The following is a 23,100-nucleotide window of genomic DNA, read 5'->3' as shown; positions in this document are numbered from 1 at the left end:
TGGAAAAGTAAACATCTTTGTAACTATCTCTACTGTCATGAATAAAACATATTACATGTATATTATTTCCCTATCTAAACAAAAATGTGTCTAAATATAGGATGTACATACATTCAGATACCCAAGAAATCATCAAAAATCAATACTCTAGTAGTGGTTAATTTTAAATGTCACAATTTTGCTGGAAACCCTGAGGGAATATTTTTAAATGGTCATTTAAAGAGAGGAGATTTCTTTTACCAGAAGTGGCTCTCACTGCAATTTTTACACTAATATAAAAAATTATAGACACACATCGCTTTTACAAGTTACATCTTTGGTGAACCTACTGCTGTTTGAGTGGATGCATCTTTTATGAAAGGAGCAGGATAGTGCCTCACACTCATTCGTATGTATTGTGCCCCACCAGATCTCTGTACTGATAGATAGATATATAGATATCTATATATACATATGATGAAAAACAAATCAACTGGCATAGTATAAACCAGGGATGTCTACATTTGATAGTGTAAAGATCTAGACTTCATAGAAATCTGGAATGTAAAATTTTGTACAGCATATATATATGCTCCATTTTTTTTTTTTTTTTAAACCTTCAGAATCTAATACAGTAAAAGCTTTGTTATCCAGCATGTTGGGGAAATGGGAGGTACTGGTAAGTCAAAAACTCCGGTTAATTAAGAGGGAGGGAGTTTGGATGGGGGAAGAGGGCTCAGGGTGGGGGAGTGGGTGCAGGGCGCGAATTCTGGGAGGGAGTTTGGGTGCAGGAGGTGGTGCTGGATCCGGGTAGCGCTCACCTCTGGCAGCTCCCCACAAGCAGCGACATGTCCCTGCTGCTCCTAAGCAGAGGCGCAGCTAGGTGGCTCTGCGCGCTGCTTCCACCTGCAGGCGCCGCCCCTGCAACTCCCATTGGCCGTGGTTCCCATTGGCCAATGGGAGCTCTGGGACCAGCACCTAGGGCGGGGTGGGGTCAGCGCGCAGAGCTGTCTAGCTGCATCGCTGCCTAGGAGCAGCAGGGACATATTGCCACTTGCGGGGAGCTGCCCAAGGTGAGCGCTGCCTGGATCCGGCACCCCGAAACCCCTCCCGCACCCTGACCCCCTACCCCCTCCTGCACACAAACTCCCTCCCAGACCCTGCACCCTCTTCCGCACTCCAAACCCCTCATGGCCATTCCTCCGCCTAGGAGCAGCAGGGACATGTTGCCACTTCCAGGGAGCCGTGTGGAGCCAGCTAGGGAGCCTGCCAGCCCCGTACCAACTGGACTATAAACCAGACTTTCAATGAAGATCAGAAATGCCAGTTTATAGAGTTTTCCAGTTGGTAAAGTGCTGGATAACATCACTTTTACTGTAGTTACATTAGTGGTTTGAAAGTTTTGGACACTTCCATATATTTTCTTTTTTTATTACATAAACGTGCATATATATTTATTAATTATATTGCATATAATTTAGCTATTATATTAATCTATTATGCTGTTTTCAGTTATGAATATATTTTGCGCTTGGTTAGCCCAGTGGTCTCAGTGCCAAACTCTGCCATGTACAGTGCAGCTCCTGGTCCCAGTCACTTGCTTCTCAAGTGAAAAAGGGCTGGGGATGCTACAGAAGCGTCATACTCAGCCCTCGGGGGCAAGGGTGAGGGAATTATTCATATTACCCAACAACAACTATTCCTGTTGATTAAAGAGTAGTACTGTTAGTTCGGAGAGTATCTCCAGTTCTCACGAGGCAGAAAGTTAAAGGCCATGCCATGGAGCTTTACCAGGTGGAATGCTTTAAAAGCTGACAAAATAGCATTATTGTAGCTATTATACAATCTTAATTTCTGTCACAGCTATTTAAGAGTGACCTGCAATGGATATTTTTTTAAGTTATGTTTGTGCCATATTTTGCTTATTTATGATGTGTGGAAAAGGCTTGAAAGGCTAAAGACAAAAAGGAAGCGTCCTCCTTAGTTTTTACTGAGAAATGTGAAGTCTGACCTTTCCAGGTTTTGCGGGGGCCCCTTCTTCTGGGGGGGGTCTCAGAGCAGGGTGGATAAAAAATCTATTATTTAAAGAAAAAATCAAAACAATCAGATGGCTTTTATTAAAATCAGATTTTTTTATTTAAATGAAATGCAGGTTTATTTTTTTATAAATAAACCTATTTCAAGTTAAATTTGAAATGATGACAACCTATGCTAAGGCCTAAACTTATTATAGTCTATTAAAATAATTTAAATAAAATAAAATAATTTAAATTAAATAACAAATATTAAGCAGTACATGTTTGCTGGCAAGTTTTAAAGAAAGTCAAACCACTGCACTGGTGGGAAGTACACTGGCTAAGTATCTGGAACCTGAGATTGTTCAAGTGCTAAATCAGCTTCTGGCAAGAGTAGCCTCTTCTGCATGCAAAGAAATAATGTTTTCTTCATCTCAGTTTATTCAACTAATTCAGTTCAATGACTAGTTCACTCAAAGTAAAAAACCCAATGGGAGTTAAAAAAAAAGCAGAAAAATAGGTTTTTCTTCTAATCTATTAATAAAACTAGGTGAGAGAATGAGGCCTATTAGTTCTAAAATCTTGAAGGACATGGTGATGAGAAACAAAGAGTTCAGTAACTACATATAATACTTCCTTTGTTTAATAAGTCAGTTTTAAATGAAGAACACATTTTGATAAATTAAGACTTAGTTTTATTTGTCTAATAAAATTAAAAATGCTTGTTTTGTGCATTTTTAAATTAAATTTCTATTCAAACAGAGCTTGATAGAAATCAAGTAAAAAATTAATAATCATTCACCATATTCTAAACAATGTAAATGTAAAAATTAAAAATCTGAATAAATGTAAATTAAATGATATACTTGTTTAAATACTTGTGTATAAATATAGAATATCTTGGTTAGCAAAAAGAAGGACCAAAATTAGTACAAAGGCTACATTTAGTTGCAAATCAACATATTTTAATGGTTACCAACCAATGAGAACCAACCTTTCTTTAGCATAATAACGCAAACGTACAAATGCAAAGCAAGATTAAAATAGATTATTTTACTAAAGGTTACCTGCTTGCGGATTAAAATCCACCCTGTCTCGCAGCGTTAGTATTGTGGCCTCACAACTTAACTGAAGGGAAAGGCAATTAATATGTTCTTTCTCCAGTATCCTTTACTGGTTGATATTAAACAAGTGTTAACCAAAAAAAAAAACAGTTTTAAAAAGTCTAACATCCCCTTTCCCTCTTATTTGCTATTTTCTCTAGACTCATATAATGTCATAACAACACTAGTGACTAGAGAGCTATAAAATCTTCCAGGCTACACAAGATCTGAATTTCTAAGGTTAAAAAAAAAAAAAACAAAAAACAAAAACCCACAAGCAGAAATTTAAAAAAAATAAATTTAGGCTTCATGGAAGCAAAAAATGAAATACCTTTACACACACACTTTTCTCCTTTAATTAGCATGAGTAACTGAAAACACCTGTAGGTATTCCCAGTAATTGACATTTAGGGATCATATTGTCCAATATTTTGGCTAACATAAGGGGTGTTTTATTTTTAGTTTTAGTTTTATTAAATTAGAAAATATATATATTCAAGATTGTAAACATTCAAGTTTGTAAACAAGTATTTCCTGTGCTAAAAATATTATGGGGATACCTAGTAGTTTAGTCAGTGTTAAGTGAATCTAAATTATAATGAAACAAGGAGAAGTATGGTCACACACTATGTCACATACCTTTTAGAGCAGTCTCTCCTAGCAATTCCCTCCTCTGAGATGCATTCAGTGTGTGTCTGTTTTGCTGTGGAGTATCAGTCTCACGTTTCCCAGTTGATTCAGCTAATGCCTGAAGTAAAAGGGGGTTTTCATTTCTAGCTGTTATCACTGGTCGAAAGTAATGGACTGGTCTGTAATCCCTTGGCAGGTCAGGCGGTAGATAAGTCTTCCAAAATAAACAGAAAACACAGTAAGAGATGTAGTTTCATATTTGTTATTTATAGATGAGATGTCCTTCACTAAAACCACAAGACAGCGTAAAAAAGTTAGTCTTACTATAGACTACTAGTATATACTGCTCAGACTTGCACAAAAGGACATCCACAACCTGTATACTCCTTTAAGTACTGTCAATGTAATTTGTGAACATTAACAATAGAAAAGTAAGCTATATAACAAACAAACAAACAAACTAGACAGGCTCAATTAGTCTGAATCAATAAATAAATGGCATTGTAATAAACAGGAACATTTGAAACTTGAAAAAAATAATTACCAAATTGTCGGTTTATAAAAATTATACCATAGATCAAATAGCAAATCAAGAACTGCTTTTTTTTTTAAAAAAAATATTTCAGAAAATGCTTTGGATATTGCTTAAGAATTTACCTTCCTTAAAATGGGAATTACATGCACTTTCAAACATTAAATTTTAAAAGTTGAATAGTTTCCCTAAGCTTCTAAAATACCTTAGTATCCTCCACTGAAATTCTGTTTTCATATCTCTTAAAAGAATAGTCCTCAACAAACAACAGATATCCCAATGCCTCCTTATGGTTAAGTATACTAAGTGGATTTTTCTTTTTATTTCCTCTTTAGGAAAAGCATATTGTCACAAAATTTTATATATGCCTGGATTTTACCCCATTCTACACTTATACCAATACATCTTCTATTTAAAATTAAGTCCTAAAAATAGGGTTAAAACAAATTTGTCACTATGAGTGAATTTGAGAGGTCTTGGTCACTAAGAAAATATGATGTTATGTTTGAACAACAGACAAGCAGAATATATACGTTATTCTTGCTAAAACCAATTCTCCAAACTGCTGCCAAACAGTAGTGAGCAGCTCTGAATGCATTTAGTATGTCTAGTGGATGGACAAATTTCAGGTTTGTATTATCAACCTGAAAACCTATAGTTTTGACTATTTAGGATATCTTTGTTGCTTACCAACAAGTTTATTCCTATTACAAGACACAATATGAATGCAGTAGAATAGAGTAATAACAAAGGAGCTCAGTCAAATTGCATATCACTCTTTAGATCTATATTAGGCTTCTTTACATCTTTCCTTCATAAATTATTTGATTATTATTGACGTGAGTGATTACTTATTGTCTATATTTAAACACGTAAAGATGGCAAAATTATAACAGTTGTTTTTGCTAAGAGAAAAATTATGTTTTATTTACCTTCTTTGGAGCTGATGATTTAGAAGCCAAGGAAAAGCCATCCAGAATTTTGCCAATATATCTAACTTCTTTCTCCATTCCTATAAAATGATTACAGAATTAGTCATAACTTTCAAAGCCAACAACTAACTTCATAGACAGGGATATTCAACCTTAATTTTTTAACTAAATAATTTCAAACGATTCTATTTTCTGATACAGCATCCTTTAATTAGTATGTCCTGATATTTTTTAATTCCTTATTAAAAACCTTTACAGTTTTTCTCAACTTGTGAATGATCAGCAATAACTAATACTACTATGCATTGTATAATACAAATAGAATATGCAAAAGTTACCGCTGACTTTCATATCCTGCATAATTTTTGCTTAACAACAATCCCTGAGGCATGCCTATCTCATTCAGAATCCATCGAAGCCTCCACGGCTGTGACTGGCTATACACTATGTATGTTGATGGAACCAAATTCAAGCCAATGTTGATGGAATCAATTTCATTTGGAAAGAAATTCAGAAGTTTATGTATGTACATTAAATTAAATCCGAAGATGGTACTTTACCAAGTGCTGCTTTGCATGATACATGGCAAATGGCTGTACACGTGATCCTACAGCACTTACTCATGTGAGCAGCCCCACTCAAATCTCCAAGACTACCCATATTAGTAAGGGCTACAAAATCAGGCCCTATATTTGCAAGTAAATTACTGAAGGATTCTTAAATATTCATGCATCTTTTCTGACATTAAAACTACTGTGTAAGTTATCACTGTCTAGTATTAGTTCTAACCTAGTGCACACAGTATTTCTGAGATTTTCAACCATAACCACTAATGTTAGTGGTGAACTATTATCACTACTAGTGGTAATTATTTTCCTCTTACAACTGCCCTCTTTCGTAGTAATTTTGAGCTGTATAATGCTAATGTAGTTTCATATCTATTGCATAGGCAACTTTCATCCTGGCATGTCCTAACTTTTGAGTGCTTTTCAACCACGATATTTAACATTTTTTCCATATAATATTTTATACCTTGGCCATGGACAACTTTGGAATAAGCTCTCTTAATATCATCTGTATTTTTATAGTGGTGTTGCTTTTCACTTACTATTTTTTCTGCAGCAAAAAAAATTTTTTTTCAGATAAATACATGACTAAACTGAAGAAAGCAGAAGTTTTCATTTAATCTGCTTTTGAACTACAAGTAACGGTAATGGAGGAGACTAGGTGAAATATTGAGATCTCAGGGCTAGAAAATATCAATCCTTTATAAATGAACATATTTGGGAAATAGAGGTTAGCATTCTTATATACATTTTAAGTATATTTATACTGAAACTTCAGATCTATCTATAATTCTTACCTTTCTTGTTTTTATACTGCTTAGGTGCAGTCCAACCATACAGCATATCTCCAGGTTCCTCATCTTTCAGAACTGTATCATATTTTGACAATGTTTCAGTAGCATATATATCATCGTCGTCTTCTTCCAAAGCTCCTACACCAAAAGCCTGGAAAAAAATTTTAAATTAAAAATGGTTAGAATTCTACAGTGTCAAAATATAACAGTTCTGTCTTGAAAAAGTAACATGTCAGAATATGTATATTTTGTCTCTGAAATTAAAATTACATGTTTGGGACCAGTTTAATAACTTTCATGTAGCAAGTACTATACCCTGCCAAATGGGAGACCAATGATCAAAACAGCAAGCGTGTCCTCCAGCTCCTCCAGCAGAGAGGGAATGGGACCACTATGTCAGAGGCATGTTTGGTTTATAATCGGCAGGATTAGCTATATAACACTGAACAATGTATCCTGCCATCTAAATACGAACGGCACTAGTTGAGCTCTAAAGGAAGAAAATAATTATGCTGGCAGGAAGCCTTTAAAGAGGAGAAGAACAGCGTAATGGGAATAAATACAACCATATTTGACCATATTTATTTTTTCCCAAAAATCACATAACTTGACAATGTTTCTCCTGTGTGAAAACATGAATCACAGGGCATAGCGCTAAAGGGAAATTGAATGTGGCTGACAGAACCTAGCGTTGGAAGGAAATGGCCAAAAATTAAACATCTTTGGTTCACAAAAAGCTCATTTTACTCCAATTGGAGAAATTTAATGTTCACTTTCATTTTTACTTACACACACTCATCATGATATTATTACATTACACCCATTAACTTACTAAGCCATATAGAAGCTTCATGGACTCAACCATGGCTTCATAGCAAGCCCGTGTTAGCAATGGGAACAGAAGCAAGGTAACCTGCCTCCCAGTCCTGTTCTCAAACCACACAAAGTTTCTTGCGATCATTCTACAATTTCTGAGTATTTTCCATCTCATGGAGAAATAAAAATCAAATTATCTACATTTTATTTCTCAAAAAGCCAGGAACAGTAGGAAAAAAAAAAATGAGACTACCTTATGAAAGGGAACATTTAATGAAAGCATTGCTTCACACTGATAAGATAGTGTCTTTTTTTTCTACTGTTCCTGGCTCTCTGAGAATATGAAATAACACTGTAATAACAGAAATATCTACATTTACAGCAAAAATTGCCATTGACTTAAACAGAAGTGTTGCCTGATTACGGACTAGGAAGCATAGCATCTGGCCCTTGCAGATTCTACTGCAATTTTAAGAGTACTTTCAATGTAAAAAAGGAGAGTACTGTATACATTTGTTTTATTCCACTCTCCCACAATTTATTTCAATCACAATATTAATATTGGAATGTCATGCATAATGTAATAGGAACCAATGATCCTTGCCTCTTTCAACCAATAAAAATATATTAAATTCAAGATTCAGGCTGACCCTGTTTTTTGGTGTTTGGTCATTTTACCTATCTGTGCCTTAGTTTTCCCATCTCAAATTTGGTATACTACTACTATCCCACATCACAAGGTATTATTAAGATTTAATTCATGATCTCTTTCAGATTCTCAGAGAGAAGGGAACAGAGTAGTACAAAGTATTATTTTTAATTACAGAAATGGTATTTTCAATTTGCTTTAAAACTTTGTTTTAATTCCATTTTAGAGAGATTTTAAGACAAACATATTTATTTCCTATAACTGGCACTGCAACACAGTATATACAGTAATGTTTTACCTGGCCTGAGATACCCAATTTTCTTCCTTTACTATGTCTCAGATCACCAAGTAGATTACTTGTCTTTTCAGAACCATCAGTAAAAAGACTGGGGTGTTCTCCTCCTGAAACCCCAAACAATGCTTTGGTGGGGTCTAGACCCTTGTAACCAAGTCCATGGACATTCTCTTTAGGAGTCAAGTCTACAGGCATTACATCTTTGGGTGCAAACGTCACATTCTCCGGCTGATATTCATCCTCTTCATCCTTTTACAAAGTTAAAGTACATTACAATAAATAAACATTAAACTCTGTACAGCAGTATAAAAATGTAAGTTCCACAGCAACATTTAGTTAAGATGAAGTCCAATTCTGAAAAAGCTTAAGAGTTCTCTAAATACATACGGATATCACTTCATATGCCTGACTAGAAAAGGAGCTGTTCTAGGTTTACCTTAACCCAACAATTAATATTCAGAAGAGCTCTGTGTAGCTTGAAAACTTGTCATTTTCACCAACAGAACTTGGTCCAGCAAAAGATATTACACCACCCACTTTGTCTCGCTAATGTCCTGGGACCAACACTACAAATATTAGTATTCTAGTCATATAATAGTCAGATTTTTTTTGTTATACATTTTTACATATATTGAAAGTTATACTTTAAATATAACTTACAAATACTGTTTTTTATATAAAAAACAGTAACTTTTGCCTGCATAATACCTCAGATCCCTCAGATCCTTCAGGTGGTAGCGCACAGCCATAAACTTTTACTTCAGGATCTGTAAAGACATAACAGCACCATACTATAAAGTTACAATTCTTCAGTAAGTTTCTCTTAGTTACATTAAAAAAAAAAAAATTAACCACAGAGCAAATGAAAGGTTTTTACAAGATCTTCTCAATAGCACAGAGAAGACTAGAAACTTTACATTTTCCATGACTCAAAACTTAATTGAACATACCAGGTTTTTGTTTGCGTGGCTTTCTCTTTACTCGAGGTCCAACTCCTTGTCCTTCTTTCCAGCCCATTTTTCGCAATAATTCAACACCAATAGTTATTCTAAGAGAAAATTAAGAACAAAACATTTATGCTGACAGCCTAATTTAAAAGTATTCACGGTGAAGCTCCTGAAAGCTATAAATTCATAACAGTATGGGCCAAATTTTCAAAGCAGTTTTCTGTAAGCACAATTCTTCATGTATTATCATTTGTACCTTGCATGCAGAATTGCAAATGACAGTACGCGCAAATTTGCATGTGCAAAACAAGAAGGCAGGTGGAGGTCCCTTTGAAAATGCAATTTTATATATTTTGCAGTAATTTGCACTGACTGCAGTAGTCAGATATTCCTTTACTTGCCAATACAGCATAGATGTTTTGGGGATGAGGCGCTATATCTACTCACTTTGCTGGTGCTATTAAATCATCCAGTGCAGTGGCTCCTGGAATGGATGCTGTTACCCCTGCAATCTGCCTAGCTTTTTCTTTTATTCTATCTTTGGGTTTGGAAGCAAAGTCATCTGTCGTCGTAATTTCTTTAGGCGCTATCCCATATTCACTTAGATCCTGAAAAAAAAACCACACAAAATGGAAAAACTCTAATTAGAAATAACTTTTCTTCAAATATAGACTAATATTAAAGATGACCATCCAAGGAAAACCTGGAGTTTATGCCCTTTATTTTGGCTGGGTTTTCAAAGGCACCTACAGGAGTTAGGTGTCCAACTTTAATTACATTTCAATGGAATTGGGCACCTACCTCCCCTTAAGCACCTTTGAAAATCACAGTCTTTATTTACATATGTTTTTTTATAATGGAGACCTAGAAAGTTTTGTTTGCTTTCTGTTTTGTAAGGTTTTTCTTTTTGTTTGTTTTAAACAGGTCCTACCTAGAAGACTCTTAGTTAAACAAAATAGGGTTTTTAAATTGCCTACATACATTCAAGGGCTGAAACTGCTCCCAGCTACATCCATCAGCCCTCAAAACTATGCCAGCAAAACTAGGGATGCTCATATTTTACATCCTGATATTTCCAAGTTAAGAAGTAAGCAGAACCCACCACTACCAAATGCACACTTGTCCCTGACAAGATTAAATCGGTTCTTTGATGAAAATTTAAAATAATGGATCATTCTTACTCTTATTAGTACTATCTACAATAAAAATGATTCTATTATCCATATCTACATAAATTCATGCAACAATATACGCAGTGATAAAATGCCCAAACATCTGAAGTATTGTCATGCCACAACTTTTTGTATAATTTTTGTAAACTTACCTCTTCATCCATAAAGTCTTCTGGTCCAAGGACTGTTTTGTCTGCTCTCTTCTGACGTGATGATACAAAAGTTGAAGGGGCCCATCCTTAAAAGAAAGCAAATCTTTAAGAAATGTATAAAAAGAAACTCTAATATAATGTATGAACGCATCAAGGAAAAGGTAATATGTTGCCATTTTGCCATTCTATTAATCAGAAACACATTAAGGACACGCCAACACAACGTGATGCATCCATAAGCAGAGCATTCCAACGGTAGCATCTTCAATGATGTTCATTTTAATAGAAAAGTATAACTATTTACAGTGAACATCAGCAGAAAAAAAATACATAATACCAATTTACATTTGTTTTCCCAAAAACAAATGTAGTAGTGTTATGTTTTGATAAATTATTACTGCAGTTCTTCTCCATGAGAGGAACTAGTTTCAGACACAATTTCTGACCTTCCTTTGAGCCAACAGTGTTGAAGTAGCCAGCAGAGAAACCACCACTAAATGCTCCATGAAAACGTTTGTATCGTCCCTTTTCATCTTTAACAGTCTGCTCTTGAAGAGGAACTGGCTTCTTAATTCGTTCACCTACAAATACAAAAAACAGGAAAATGAGTTAACCCGAACAGAGAATCAAATCCCCACTCTTCTCAGTAACTATTTGTTCCCCACAGGAATAGCAGCCAACTCTGAAGAGGAAAGTGACAGCATTTCAACTGTGCATGTCAGCACTACATGCTGCTATTTAAAACAGGAACTGAGAGAATAAGAAAATAAAAATAGTGATGAAGAATTTCTAAATCCTAATCCCAGTTCTGACACTGACTTTTTCCATGGCTGTGGGCAAACCACAAACTATCTGTCTCCTTAATGTCCCAATCTGTAAAATGGGACGAATAATATTTATTTTCCTATTTTAGAGGGTGCTCTAAGCACTGTTTGTAAAGCATTATGAAAATTGCTAAGTGTTATTAACATCATATCCAACTGAAGCTTTAGGAATTTGGAAGGCAGAATATAACTATCCAATTTTTAAATTAATCGAGACAGAGGTTAACTAACAACACCATCATTGCAAACAGTCAACAGGATCTTTAAAAGTCAGGGCTATCTTTAAGTGGTCAGAACTTCAATTGCATGACACTGCCAAAAAATAACACTTGTAATAGCACCATCCCCCTAAGAGAAGTCAATGAGGCTCCGTACAGGTGCAAACATCTGCTGCATGCAATCTATTGCAGGATCATGGACCTTGAAATATTTCATACAACTAACTGTGCTGAAATCACATTTTAACAAAATGACTTCAAGGGAACAGAGGGATTTGCATAATAAGCACTTTTAAAGTGTATATATAATCTCCTTTTTGTGTAAACTCACTGTTGTGTGTAAACTCATTATTATTTACTGAAAACCAAAAGTGTGCTTGGCTTGGCAAAAACATGTAAAATACTGTCATTTCTCCAAGAGATTTATAATCTCAGGGACATACAATTGAAACATTGCTGTATGCAGTGCTTTCTGCCCACTGACTTCAACACTACCCACCGTTAAGTGTTTGCAGGATCAGGCCTCAAAACTCTTGCCATGGCCTTTAAAGGGCAGGATTCCTACATTATGCAAATATTTACCATTGAAATATAATACTGTACATATATAATACATGGGATGAAGGTTAAACATTCATGTGGCCAGTGCACCTGTGCATGTACATGCATGCACACCCACCCACAGCTGGTTACATGCACTCTGTGCTTTTGATGGTAGGATGCCTATTTACACCCAGCTGCAGGGCAGTTTTATGAAACTGGATATAACAGAAAAAGTATTGACCCTGAACCTTATAAGGCAATAAGAAACAGTATTAAATGAGCAACGTTGTATTTATTCCTTCGGTAAGAAGCACTACAAACCACAGGGGGATTTTACTTTATAGAGTCTAACTTTTACAACAATTAATTGCTTTCTACTTTTATCTGTCTTTGGGTAGGTCCACACTACCCGCCCGATTCAGCGGGTAGAGATGGAGCGCTTCTGGGATCGATTTATCGCTTCTCATCTGGACGCGATAAATCGATCCCAGAAGCGCTCCCCCGACAACTGCGGAACTCCTGCTCGCCGACAGGAGGAAGCGCTGTCGACGGGGGAGCTTGCCTGCACCACGTGGACCCGCAGTAAGTAAACTTAGTTCGATCTAGGAAACGTCGACTTCAGCTACGCTATTCTCGTAGCTGAAGTTGCGTTTCCTAGATCCATCCCCCGCCCCAGTGTGAACCAGCCCTAAGTAAATAACAATGAGGGCTTTCACAGTTTACTTCCATCAGTTCTATTCCAACATTTATGAGAAATATAATTCTGTTATAGCAAAAGTCTTGTATCAGCCATGCACAGTGTTTTTGGTTATCGGAGTACAGAAGTGGAAAAAAAAGGTCAACTTTAATAAATATAACATAGCTTTATTTTTAAAAATCTTAACACCAACATCAAGGCCTTACAGAAATGCATGGAACTTCCAGGTCGTTGAAACAGTCTGAATGTACTGAGCACTGAAGCCTTAGTGCTTCAATGGTGCCAGGATTTTTGATGTTCCATTTAAGCACAGTCATTTGAGAACTTGACCTAGCAGTGACATTGTTAAAAGAGATACAGTCCACTTAGGCCTTATTTACACACAAAATTTGTACAGCTTTAACAACCCTGGTATTATTAAAGAAGTACAAGTAGTCTAGCTTATTCTTGTACATGAAGGGAAATAAATTATACTCACATAAAGCATCTTTATACCAGCATAACTGTGTTCACATTATGAGTTGCACTGGTATAACTATTTCGGTAAACAAAATCAAAACCGTAATCGAATTTGTACAAAATCCTTGTGCAGACCCAGGCCTTAATCACACTTGTGTCTGAAAACTGAGGACCACCTACTGCAACAAGAACAGGAGTACTTGTGGCACCTTAGAGACTAACAAATTTATTTGAGCATAAGCTTTCATGGGCTACAGCCCACTTCATCGGATGCATGCAGTGGAAAATACAGTAGGAAGATATATATATATATATACACACATCTTCCTACTGTATATATATATATATATATACACACACACCATGAAACAATGGGTGTTACCATACACACTATAACGAGAGTGATCAGTTAAGGTGAACTATTATCAGCAGAAGAGAAAAAACTGTTTGTAGTGGTAATGAAAATGGCTCATTTCCAGCAATTGACAAGAAGATATGACGAACTGTAGTGGGGGGGGGGGGGGGGAAATAGTTTTACTTTGTGTAATGGCACATCCACTCCCAGTCTTTGTTCAAGCCTAATTTAATGGTGTCCAATTTGCAAATTAATTCCAATTCAGCAGTCTCTCGTTGAAGTCTGTTTTTGAAGTTTTTTTGTTGTAATATTGCGACTTTTAGGTCTTTTGCGGATACAGACTAACACGGCTGCTACTCTGAAACCTGTCTACTGCAACAAGTAACACCTGAGACTTCAGTAACTGAGGGCTTGTCTACACTACCGTGCGGGGTTGATCTAAGATACACAACTTCAGCTACATGAATAGAACAGCTGAAGTCGACGTACTTAGATCTACTTACTGCAGTGTCTTCACTGCGGTAAGTTGACAGCTGACGCTCTCCCATCGACTCCGCTTGCACTTCTCGTTCTGGTGGAGTAGTGGAGTCGATGGGAGAGCGCTCAGCGGTCAATTAATCGCATCTACGCTAGACACAATAAATCGACCCCCACTGGATCAATCGCTGCCCGCTGATCTGGTGGGTAGTGTAAATAAGCCCTCAAAGATTAGAAGGGAATCCCCTGCAGCCCCTCCAGTTTGTTTGTTTTGTACATTTGCCAGCTCTTAGCCTATCATCTGTACTACCCACTCCCCCCTAAAGCTATGTCTACACTACCGCGGTAAGTCGACCAACACTACTCAACTCCAGCTACGTGAGTCGACGTACCTTAGGTAGAGTTACCGCGGTCGGTCGACAGGAGAAACTCTCCCGTCAACTTATCTTACACTTCTGTCGAGTACAGGGGTAGACTGGAGAGCGATCTGCTGTCCATTTGGCGGGTCTTCTGTAGACTCGCTAAATCGAAGGCCGGTGGCTCGATCTCAGAGCCTGGCTCCTGGCTGTAGTGTAGACCTGCCCTGGTACGACTGTGTTGACTGTGCAGTGAGCACTAAGAACTACTACATCAAGCCTCCCCAACCACCAGGCCGAGCCAACCCTGTCCTCCCCTATTAACACCCCGCAGCACAACAGCGTCGGTGCGTTAGTATTCGTCCACCCAACCCCTTCTCTCCCCCGGCGAGAGGGAACCTCGCGGGCTAGGCGGGGGTGGCCGTGTTTACTGGGCCCTGACCGGGGAGAGCTGGGCGGGTCTCTCGCAGGCGCAGGGCAGGGAAAGGGACTTGCGGGGCACAGGGCGAAAAGGAAGCCGCAGACCAGGCGGCGGGCATGGAGAGGAGCTGGCTCGTCTCGCCCCCTGAAGCAGACAGGATGTGCGGCTGCCGAGACGGGGGCTGCCCCGCTGGGTCTGGCTTCAAGGCGACTCCCCCCGCCTCATGTGGGCAGAGCGCTCCGGGGAGACAAGGCCCCTCGCTCGCCGCCCGCCCGCAGCGTTAGCCGGGCTAGTTAGGGGGACGCCTCCGCGCAAGCCGGGGGATCGGGGCGGCTGTGCCCCCCGAGCTCCCTTACCCTCCGGCAGGGGCTCCAGCGCGGTGCCATAGCCCGCCAGCTCCTCCTCCTCACTGTCGCTGGCCTCCGACGCCGCCATCTTCTGACCAGGGCGCCTGGCGCCGGGGCCAAGCCGCTGTCACGTGAGAGAGGCGGGGCGCTCGGCGGGCGCCGCCATGGCTATGTGGGGATGGAGCAGAGCAACCTGCGGCCTGCTCGGACTTAGTCTGCTCTCGCCTGCCAGGGGCTGCACTCAGGTGCCCACCCAGAGCCCGCAACCCCAGGGGGCTGCTGTAGCTCAGGGTCCTTCCCCCATTAAGCCCTTGGGCTGCTGAGGGACGGTGTGAAGCATCATGTCTTTTTCTCTCAAGTTTATATTTCTGCTACCCTCAGGCACACAATGCAATTGTCATCAACTTTCAATGTAATGTTTAAAATGTAACTTGTGATCAGTTTTAATACATTTCAGTACATCTTAAAATAAGGGATGGGTGGGCATCCTCCAGGACAAATCAATGAAATAAGGGACAGTCCCTTGAAATAAGGGATGAGGGGGAGGGATAGCTCAGTGGTTTGAGCATTGGCCTGCTAAACCCAGGGTTGTGAGTTCAATCCTTGAGGGGGCCATTTAGGGATCGGGGCCAAAAATTGAGTAGGGGGTTGGACTAGATGACCTCCTGTGGTCCCTTCCAACCCTGATATTCTATGATGGGTGGGCACCCTGATAATAATTCTAACCCTAATAATTTTAAATGTATCATTCATTGGCTCATATTTTACATCTTGATATTTCCAAGCTAAGAAGCAAGCAGAACCCACCACCACCAATACACACTTGCCCCTGACAAGATTAAATCTAGATGGGGCAATACAATAGAAAACATACTCAGAAAGAAACCCTGTACTTGCGGTGGGAGTAAGACTGCATTACCTAACAGGGCTTTTCCATTTCTAACGTCTATGACCATATGAATGTTTGCAGGATGCAGGACTGCCACAGCAAAATCACAACAAACTTGGAAATAACAGGACAAGTGTTTGAGATCCCTTTCATATTCCTGTCCTGGAATGGTGTGCAAGTGGGGCCAGGTTCCTCTGGGATTTCATCTTTAATTTCCTGTAGCTTCATCACACAGCAACACTAACACTTCCTCCATGAGGATGAATAGGCAGGATACGACTTTCTTCATTTACTGGCCAAAAGAGGTCACTCAAGAGCAACATTATTGATCCCAGGAGCTAGCCCCTTTGCCTTTACAGACCTTTTAACCTGGGGAGCGTGAGACGTGCCCATATAAAAAATACTACAGTGCAATGTTCAAAATTAGTGGTCTGAAACACTGTAGTTAACCATGTTTAAGCATGATTCTTGCAAGAAAGGTGGTAATAGTTTCCAAACTCAGAGTTAACAAGGCCAACAAATCGCAGATATGATCCCACAACAGACATGGAAAGAATCTAGCATAGGGTACCAATATCACTACTGCTGTCAGGATTGAAGAGTAATGGATAATAGCAACTGCAATTTTGTGAAATGGATCCACTTCCAGAATCAAAGTGTAAAACATACTCCGTGTGTATTCAATGTGGAAAGGGGGAAACATGGATGTTACTGATTTACAGCTGATAAAACTCACAGAGCCAAATTTGGTCCAGTTTATTTAAAGTGCTGCTCTACTCAAAAAGTGTTTGTGCAGAAACTGCATTATGGTACTTAACAGAGCTGTTCTTTATTTTCATTGAGTCATATTTGCTGACTAGGGTCAAAAATAAGCTTTTACTACATTTTTTTCCCTCAGCCCTGAAGAGTCAAACTCTAGCCACCCATGACAGGTCTAGACTGTTCTTAAAAACCTCCAAGGATGGGAATTCCACAACCTCCCTAGGACCTTTTCCAGTGCTTAGCTATACTTAGAGAGATTTTCCTAATATCCAACCTAAATCTGCCTGGCTGCAAACTGCAATCAGTGGACATGGAGAACAACTGATCACCATCCACTAACAACCTTTTACATATTTGAAGACTGTTATTTGTACCTTCAGCTTTCTCTTCTCTAGATTAAAGATGCCCAGTTCTTTTAATCTTTTCCTCATAGGTCACATTATTTTCTAAACCTTTTATCATTTGTGTTGGTTTCCCCTAGATTCTCTCCAGTTTGTTACAAGTTACATTTAAACAGTGGCACACACGTTTTCTTAACATTCCTAGATATTTTACCATTAGTGATCACTCACATTTGCCTCCTTTACCCAAAGGATAGAAGACAGCCATGGGTGAATTGACTTGGTTCCACCCCTTATTCCATGAAGGCCTACCAGGATATACTACAGATGGTCCTGAGCAGCAAAGTTTGGGGCAAGGGTTTTACTTCACAACCATCTATAATTTTAACTGAAACCTGTACAAGCTATAAGTTAAAGGCTCTAGGTTCTATTACTGGTCTCCTGAGGTATCCAATTACTTGTACAGACAGTTTTAAAGGAATTAGTGTACATGGTTAGAAGGGATGTCCAAAACTTTTTTTTACTAAAAGATGAAGGGGGAAATAATTAGTGGTGGTGTCAATTTTTTTCCAGTTCACATGTGAAGAAGGTTTACTCTGTAAGGCAGTTATCAAGGCAGTGTTAGAAACAATTGTGAACTGGAAAGTCATGTCTGTTAGCTGCTGCAAATAAGCTCCACTTTTATAATAGATACCCTAGGAAATTTTGAGCACATTCACATATGTACACAGACTTTCTCTCTTTTTCTCTCAGTAAGTTTATTTCTGCATTAATAATTATACAAAGGAGAAAATACATTTTATTAAAAGAAAAAGCTGACGTCAACTCAGTCACCTTTGTTTACCTTTCATGTACAGTCTATACACAAGGTGTGTTGATAGGTCTTACCTGCCCTTTGGACCAGCACTGGGTGTGGCTCATTAGGCACCAGGTAGGAATCTAAAATGGTGACATCCACCCAACCTGTTCCTTCCTTGTAGTCAAGGACAACAAGCAGGGTTTGATTACGTACAGTATTTACTTTTTACCCTAATCATACCTAGTCATAGCTGTGTGATCAATTATTAGAATGTAAGTGGACAGCAAAAGCACTGCTGTATGTTGTATGAGAGCTCAACTAGAGCTATGCAAACCTACCATTTTTGGTTTGTATGGGTGGAAACTAATGCTGGGCCTGCCCCAAAACCTTGGACCCAAATACATCCAGATGATAGGCTGTTTCTGGATCCAGTTTTTGCAAACTGGCCTTTATATAATGAATACAAACAAACTTCTAGATCTGAAATCCTGCAACTTTTAATCTGTCTCTGCATTTTAATTTTGTGGCTTTACCCATTATTATCAGAGAGAAACTTTTATGTACATTTTATTCAAGTGGTTTCCCAACCTTGCATTTTTCTTAAGATTCAGGTTAATTCAAGGTCAAGGTGCTGAATGCAAAACTTTATAAAAAACATCTAATGTTAAATTCTGTGCTGCAGGTGGGTTATTGAGGTTTCTATTGATCCAAGATTTATCATACGAGCAGCTGTCACAAGTTTCTTTAAAACACTGAAAGGAAATCACAACACTCAACCTTGAGAAATTCCATTCTAATCCTAGATTGTAACATGTTTTGCTTTGAGTTTAAATCAAGTGTTTTAGGACCAACAATATTTTGCACAGAGCTCAGCTGCTTTAACTTCTGTGTTCAAACTGAAACTAGCCGAGTTTCATATGGTTTCAGGCTTTCATGGGAAATATTTACACAGCTTTAAATAGAATCCTCCCTATCTACATAATTTGTGGCTTTAATCCAGCTTTAAAACAGTAGAGAAGGGAACAATGGATATTTACATATATTATCTTTTTTCTCATCATTGCTAATTACTAAGCAGTTGGCCAGAATACTTAATGGTAAAATGAGCTGTTAGTCATTAGTATGGTAGGAGGTTTCCTTTGATTAGTAAATAATTGATCCTAAAGACTTTATAACCATCAAGACACATACACACAAGCTGGATTTTGCACAAAATGAACATTAATAACAAATCTCTTCCATGTCTTGTTTGGCACATACAGAGAGATGGGGTAATAAAGTCTCCAGCTCCTTCTTCAATCATACTGACTTTCCTTTATCAGATGAGAATTACATCTTGCATTATAGAGTTGCTTACTTTGTTCATAGTAAACTTATCTCCTCAAGTCAATAAACAATTTGCATTCATTATTCAAGTTGGTGAGAGAATATGTGATGATTTTGTTATATTCTATATAGTTTTTCTATACCACACTCATCACATAGTATCTGAGCACTTTCCAGTAGTTCATTAAGTAACATGACTACACATCTGTCGTATGTTGTTTGTTCTCTCATCCTCTCCCCAGGTGGAGCAGCATTTATAGTGGAATGTCTTATTTTTGTAGAGTTTTTTATTATTAATAAATAAATATACATGTTGCTAACAGGGCCAGTTTTAAGGCAGGTAACCCAAGCGACCACCTGGGATGCCGGGCTTGGGGTGCTGTTTTTGTTGTTCCGACAAAAGAGAAAATAGAATGTTTGAAGTAACATGTTTCAGGTATTCCATATGTGGATTCATTTTTCACTAACCTCCTAGAATGTTCTAGATCTTTGTAGAATCTTGTGGAACCTGCCAGACTTTCTGAGAACATTTTCCTCAAACCTCCTAGAATGTTGTCAGCCATCTCCTTGCGGGTATACAAGGGGTGGGGACTCACCAGTCAGTCAGTGAGATATAAGAATGAACTGAAGTGAGTTCACAGTTGCAATATTGTGAACCTTGTTTTATTGTGTAATTTGAAAGTGTGCTTATGTTTTAAGACTTGAAGAGTGTAAGTAGTGACTAATAAAGGACATATTTAATGAGATGCCAGAGATATCTATCGAACTACTAGCTATGCAACAATATAAAAGACTGAAATCGCTTGCTATTTTATCACTTGAAAATGTCATTGGCCAGTCTTTGGATCTCTCGGACACTGTGGTTCAATTCACAAGGGTAAAGGCAAGAAAAGTGACTTTTTCTACTAAAAGACTAGAGTTAACATTCTAAGACTGTTACCTACTGAGACACTATTTAATACTGGTCCACTCAATGTTGGTGCACAGTTCAATTTCTTGATGTTAGTACATTTCAGTTATTCTTAAAATTAAAGTTTCTATATGCTTAGAGGAAATGAAATTTTTTATTTGCTTATATATGGCATGAATAAATAAAGATTTACAGATCCTAGCATGCAAATGTATCATCTTATGTGACAGGGATAAATCATGCATGCAAATCGTGCATTAAACTTGTGAAATGGGCTACAAATGCAATAAAAAATAAGGTAACAAATGGAGGAGGAGCCAACAGGGCCGGCGCAACCCATTAGGCGACCTAGGCGGTCACCTAGGGCGCTACAATTTGGGGGGCGGCAACCGCGGCGGTATTTCAGCAGCGGGACCTTCCGCCGCCTAGGGCGGCAGAAAAGCTGGCGGTGCTCCTGGGAGCCAAAGACGCACCTTGCCTGGGACACCATTTGGCCTAGGGCCAGCCCTGGTTAGTGTGTATTTATATTAGAGAAGGAAAGGCACTGAAATCATCACAAAACTCACAACTTTCCACTCCATTTGCAGGGCAAGGTCAAAGAAATGTGCCTTGCAACTGGAATGGAAAGTTGTGAGGTTTGTGATGACTCCAGTGCCTTTCTACAACAGTGACACATTCAGCGACAATGTGGCTCTCTAGATTCTACAACATTGAGGATCACTGATCTAATATATTACCCATCAATTAAGTAGATAATTGTTAATAATGTAGGCATGTATATTGTGAAAGATTTTTGCCACAGATAGGCTAGGCTAGGCTAGCCGAAACATTATCATTTTTATATGAAAGCTCAAATACAGGAGGATACATCAAAACCAGGAAGAAGGCCCCAAATCCACAGTCCGATTTAATTTTTGTTATAATTTTTAAGGGCAGAGTGAAGTTTGCCAGTACTTGTCAGTGCATTTGTTTTTAATTAAACTTGTTAAGAGGATGGGCCAAATTAGGCTGCTTATCATATCTTTTGTGTAGAAGTAACCTTTCAAATAGGTAGTGTAATGTTTGGTTTTAAACTAAATGTGAGTCACTGACATGCCATGGTAACAAACACATTATAAACTTCTTAAGTAAATATATAAAATGAGGTGATTAATTGATGGGAGTATTTTAAACATGGTAACAAAGAGATAAAAACGTATCAACAAGAAGAACAGAAAACAATATTAAATCAACTAAACTCTCTTATTTTACCAAAATTATAGAAGAAATAAAGGCCTTGACTTAACTGCTGGTGCTTAACTGAGGTTCCACTGAAGGTTTTCTCTTACTGCACTCCACATTCACACATCCACACTGTACCACACAGCAAAGCAGCCATCCCCCCCTGTGGCTTAGGACAGACTTTGCATTTTTGTCTTTACTGACACAAAGGGAGCTGTATGCAATGTAGTTATAGCCATGTTGGTCCCAGAATATTAGATAGAAAAGGTGGGTGAGGCCATATCTTTTATTGGAACAACTTCTGTTGGTGAGAGAGAGAAGCTTTTGAGATAAACAGAACTCTTCTTCAGGTCTAGGAAAGGTACTATCAGCACAGCAGCAAAACGCAGGGTGGAACAGATTGTTTAGCATAACACAGACACTGAATTTATGGCTTATTACAACAACCTGTAACCCACTAACCCACTCTTTTTATCTTATGACTGCAGAGGTGATAATGGGTCAGTCTACCTTGAATGGTCCCTTACAATATGTGCTAACTACATCCGAAGAAGTGGGGTGTAGCCCATGAAAGCTTATGCTGAAATAAATTTGTTAGTCTCTAAGGCTTTGGCTACACTTGCGAGTAACAGCGCTGTAAAGCCGCCCCCAGCGCTGTAACTCACTCCCCGTCCACACTGACAAGGCATTTGCAGCGCTGTATCTCCGTGGTTGCAGCGCTGCATGTACTCCACCTCCCCGAGAGGAATAGCGAGTATTGTGCTGCCGCTGCAGCTCTGCGGCGCCAGTGTGGCCGCCCAATGCGCTGTGAATGGCCTCCAGAATTATTCAGCAGTATCCCACAATGCCTGTTCTAGCCACTCTGGTCATCAGTTCAAACTCTACTGCCCTGGCCTCAGGTAACCAACCATGTGACCCACCCTTTACATTCCCCGGGAATTTTAAAAATCCCCTTCCTGTTTGCTCAGCCCGGCGTGGCGTGGAGTGCTATCAGCGAATCTTTCCAGGTGACCATGCCTCCACGCGCCAAGCGAGCCCCAGCATGGAGCAATGGCGAGTTGTTGGACCTCATCAGTGTTTGGGGGGAGGAAGCTGTCCAGTCCCAGCTGCGCTCCAGCTGTAGGAATTACGATACCTTCGGGAAGGTATCAAAAGACATGATGGAAAGGGGCCATGACCGGGACGCCCTGCAGTGCAGGATTAAAGTGAAGGAGCTGCGGAGTGCCTACCGCAAAGCCCGCAACGCAAACGGCCGTTTGGGTGCTCCCCCCGCGACCTGCCGATTCTACAAAGAGCTGGATGCAATACTTGGGGTTAACCCCACCTCCACTCCGAGCACCACCATGGACACTTCAGAGCTGGTGTGTGGGGGGGGAGGAGGAAGTGGAGGAGGAGGAGGAGGAGGAAAACGGGAGTGATGGTGGTGGGCCGGATGGAGACACCCCGGAATCCCTGGAGCCATGCAGCCAGGAGCTCTTCTCGAGCCAGGAGGAAGATAGCCAGTCACAGCGGCCAGTACTTGGTGGAACAGAAGAGCAGGTTCCCGGTAAGCGTTTTTTTTTTTTTGGGAAGG

General features: G+C 39.1%; 1 protein-coding gene across 2 annotated transcripts in view; it reads right to left on the bottom strand.

The window, feature by feature from the left end:
• Nucleotides 1-15,386, bottom strand: part of GPATCH1 (G-patch domain containing 1) — a 29,173-nt gene extending 13,787 nt beyond the window's left edge. For both annotated transcript variants that reach the window (XM_024219381.2, XM_024219382.2), the window contains exons 1-10: nucleotides 15,289-15,386; nucleotides 11,029-11,163; nucleotides 10,583-10,668; nucleotides 9,706-9,866; nucleotides 9,262-9,359; nucleotides 9,020-9,078; nucleotides 8,315-8,560; nucleotides 6,555-6,702; nucleotides 5,192-5,271; nucleotides 3,737-3,941 (exon numbers count right to left, since the gene is read on the bottom strand). In XM_024219381.2, coding sequence (XP_024075149.1) covers nucleotides 3,737-3,941; nucleotides 5,192-5,271; nucleotides 6,555-6,702; nucleotides 8,315-8,560; nucleotides 9,020-9,078; nucleotides 9,262-9,359; nucleotides 9,706-9,866; nucleotides 10,583-10,668; nucleotides 11,029-11,163; nucleotides 15,289-15,367 — 1,297 coding nt within the window. In that variant the 5' untranslated portion in view covers nucleotides 15,368-15,386. The remainder of the gene's footprint in view (nucleotides 1-3,736; nucleotides 3,942-5,191; nucleotides 5,272-6,554; nucleotides 6,703-8,314; nucleotides 8,561-9,019; nucleotides 9,079-9,261; nucleotides 9,360-9,705; nucleotides 9,867-10,582; nucleotides 10,669-11,028; nucleotides 11,164-15,288) is intronic.
• Between the last annotated feature and the right edge of the window lie 7,714 nt (nucleotides 15,387-23,100).

This window comes from Terrapene carolina, unplaced genomic scaffold, assembly GCF_002925995.2.
Source record: "Terrapene carolina triunguis isolate 2854851 unplaced genomic scaffold, T_m_triunguis-2.0 Scaffold130, whole genome shotgun sequence".
Taxonomy (NCBI): domain Eukaryota; kingdom Metazoa; phylum Chordata; order Testudines; family Emydidae; genus Terrapene; species Terrapene triunguis.
This window is presented reverse-complemented; position numbering and strand designations above follow the sequence as displayed.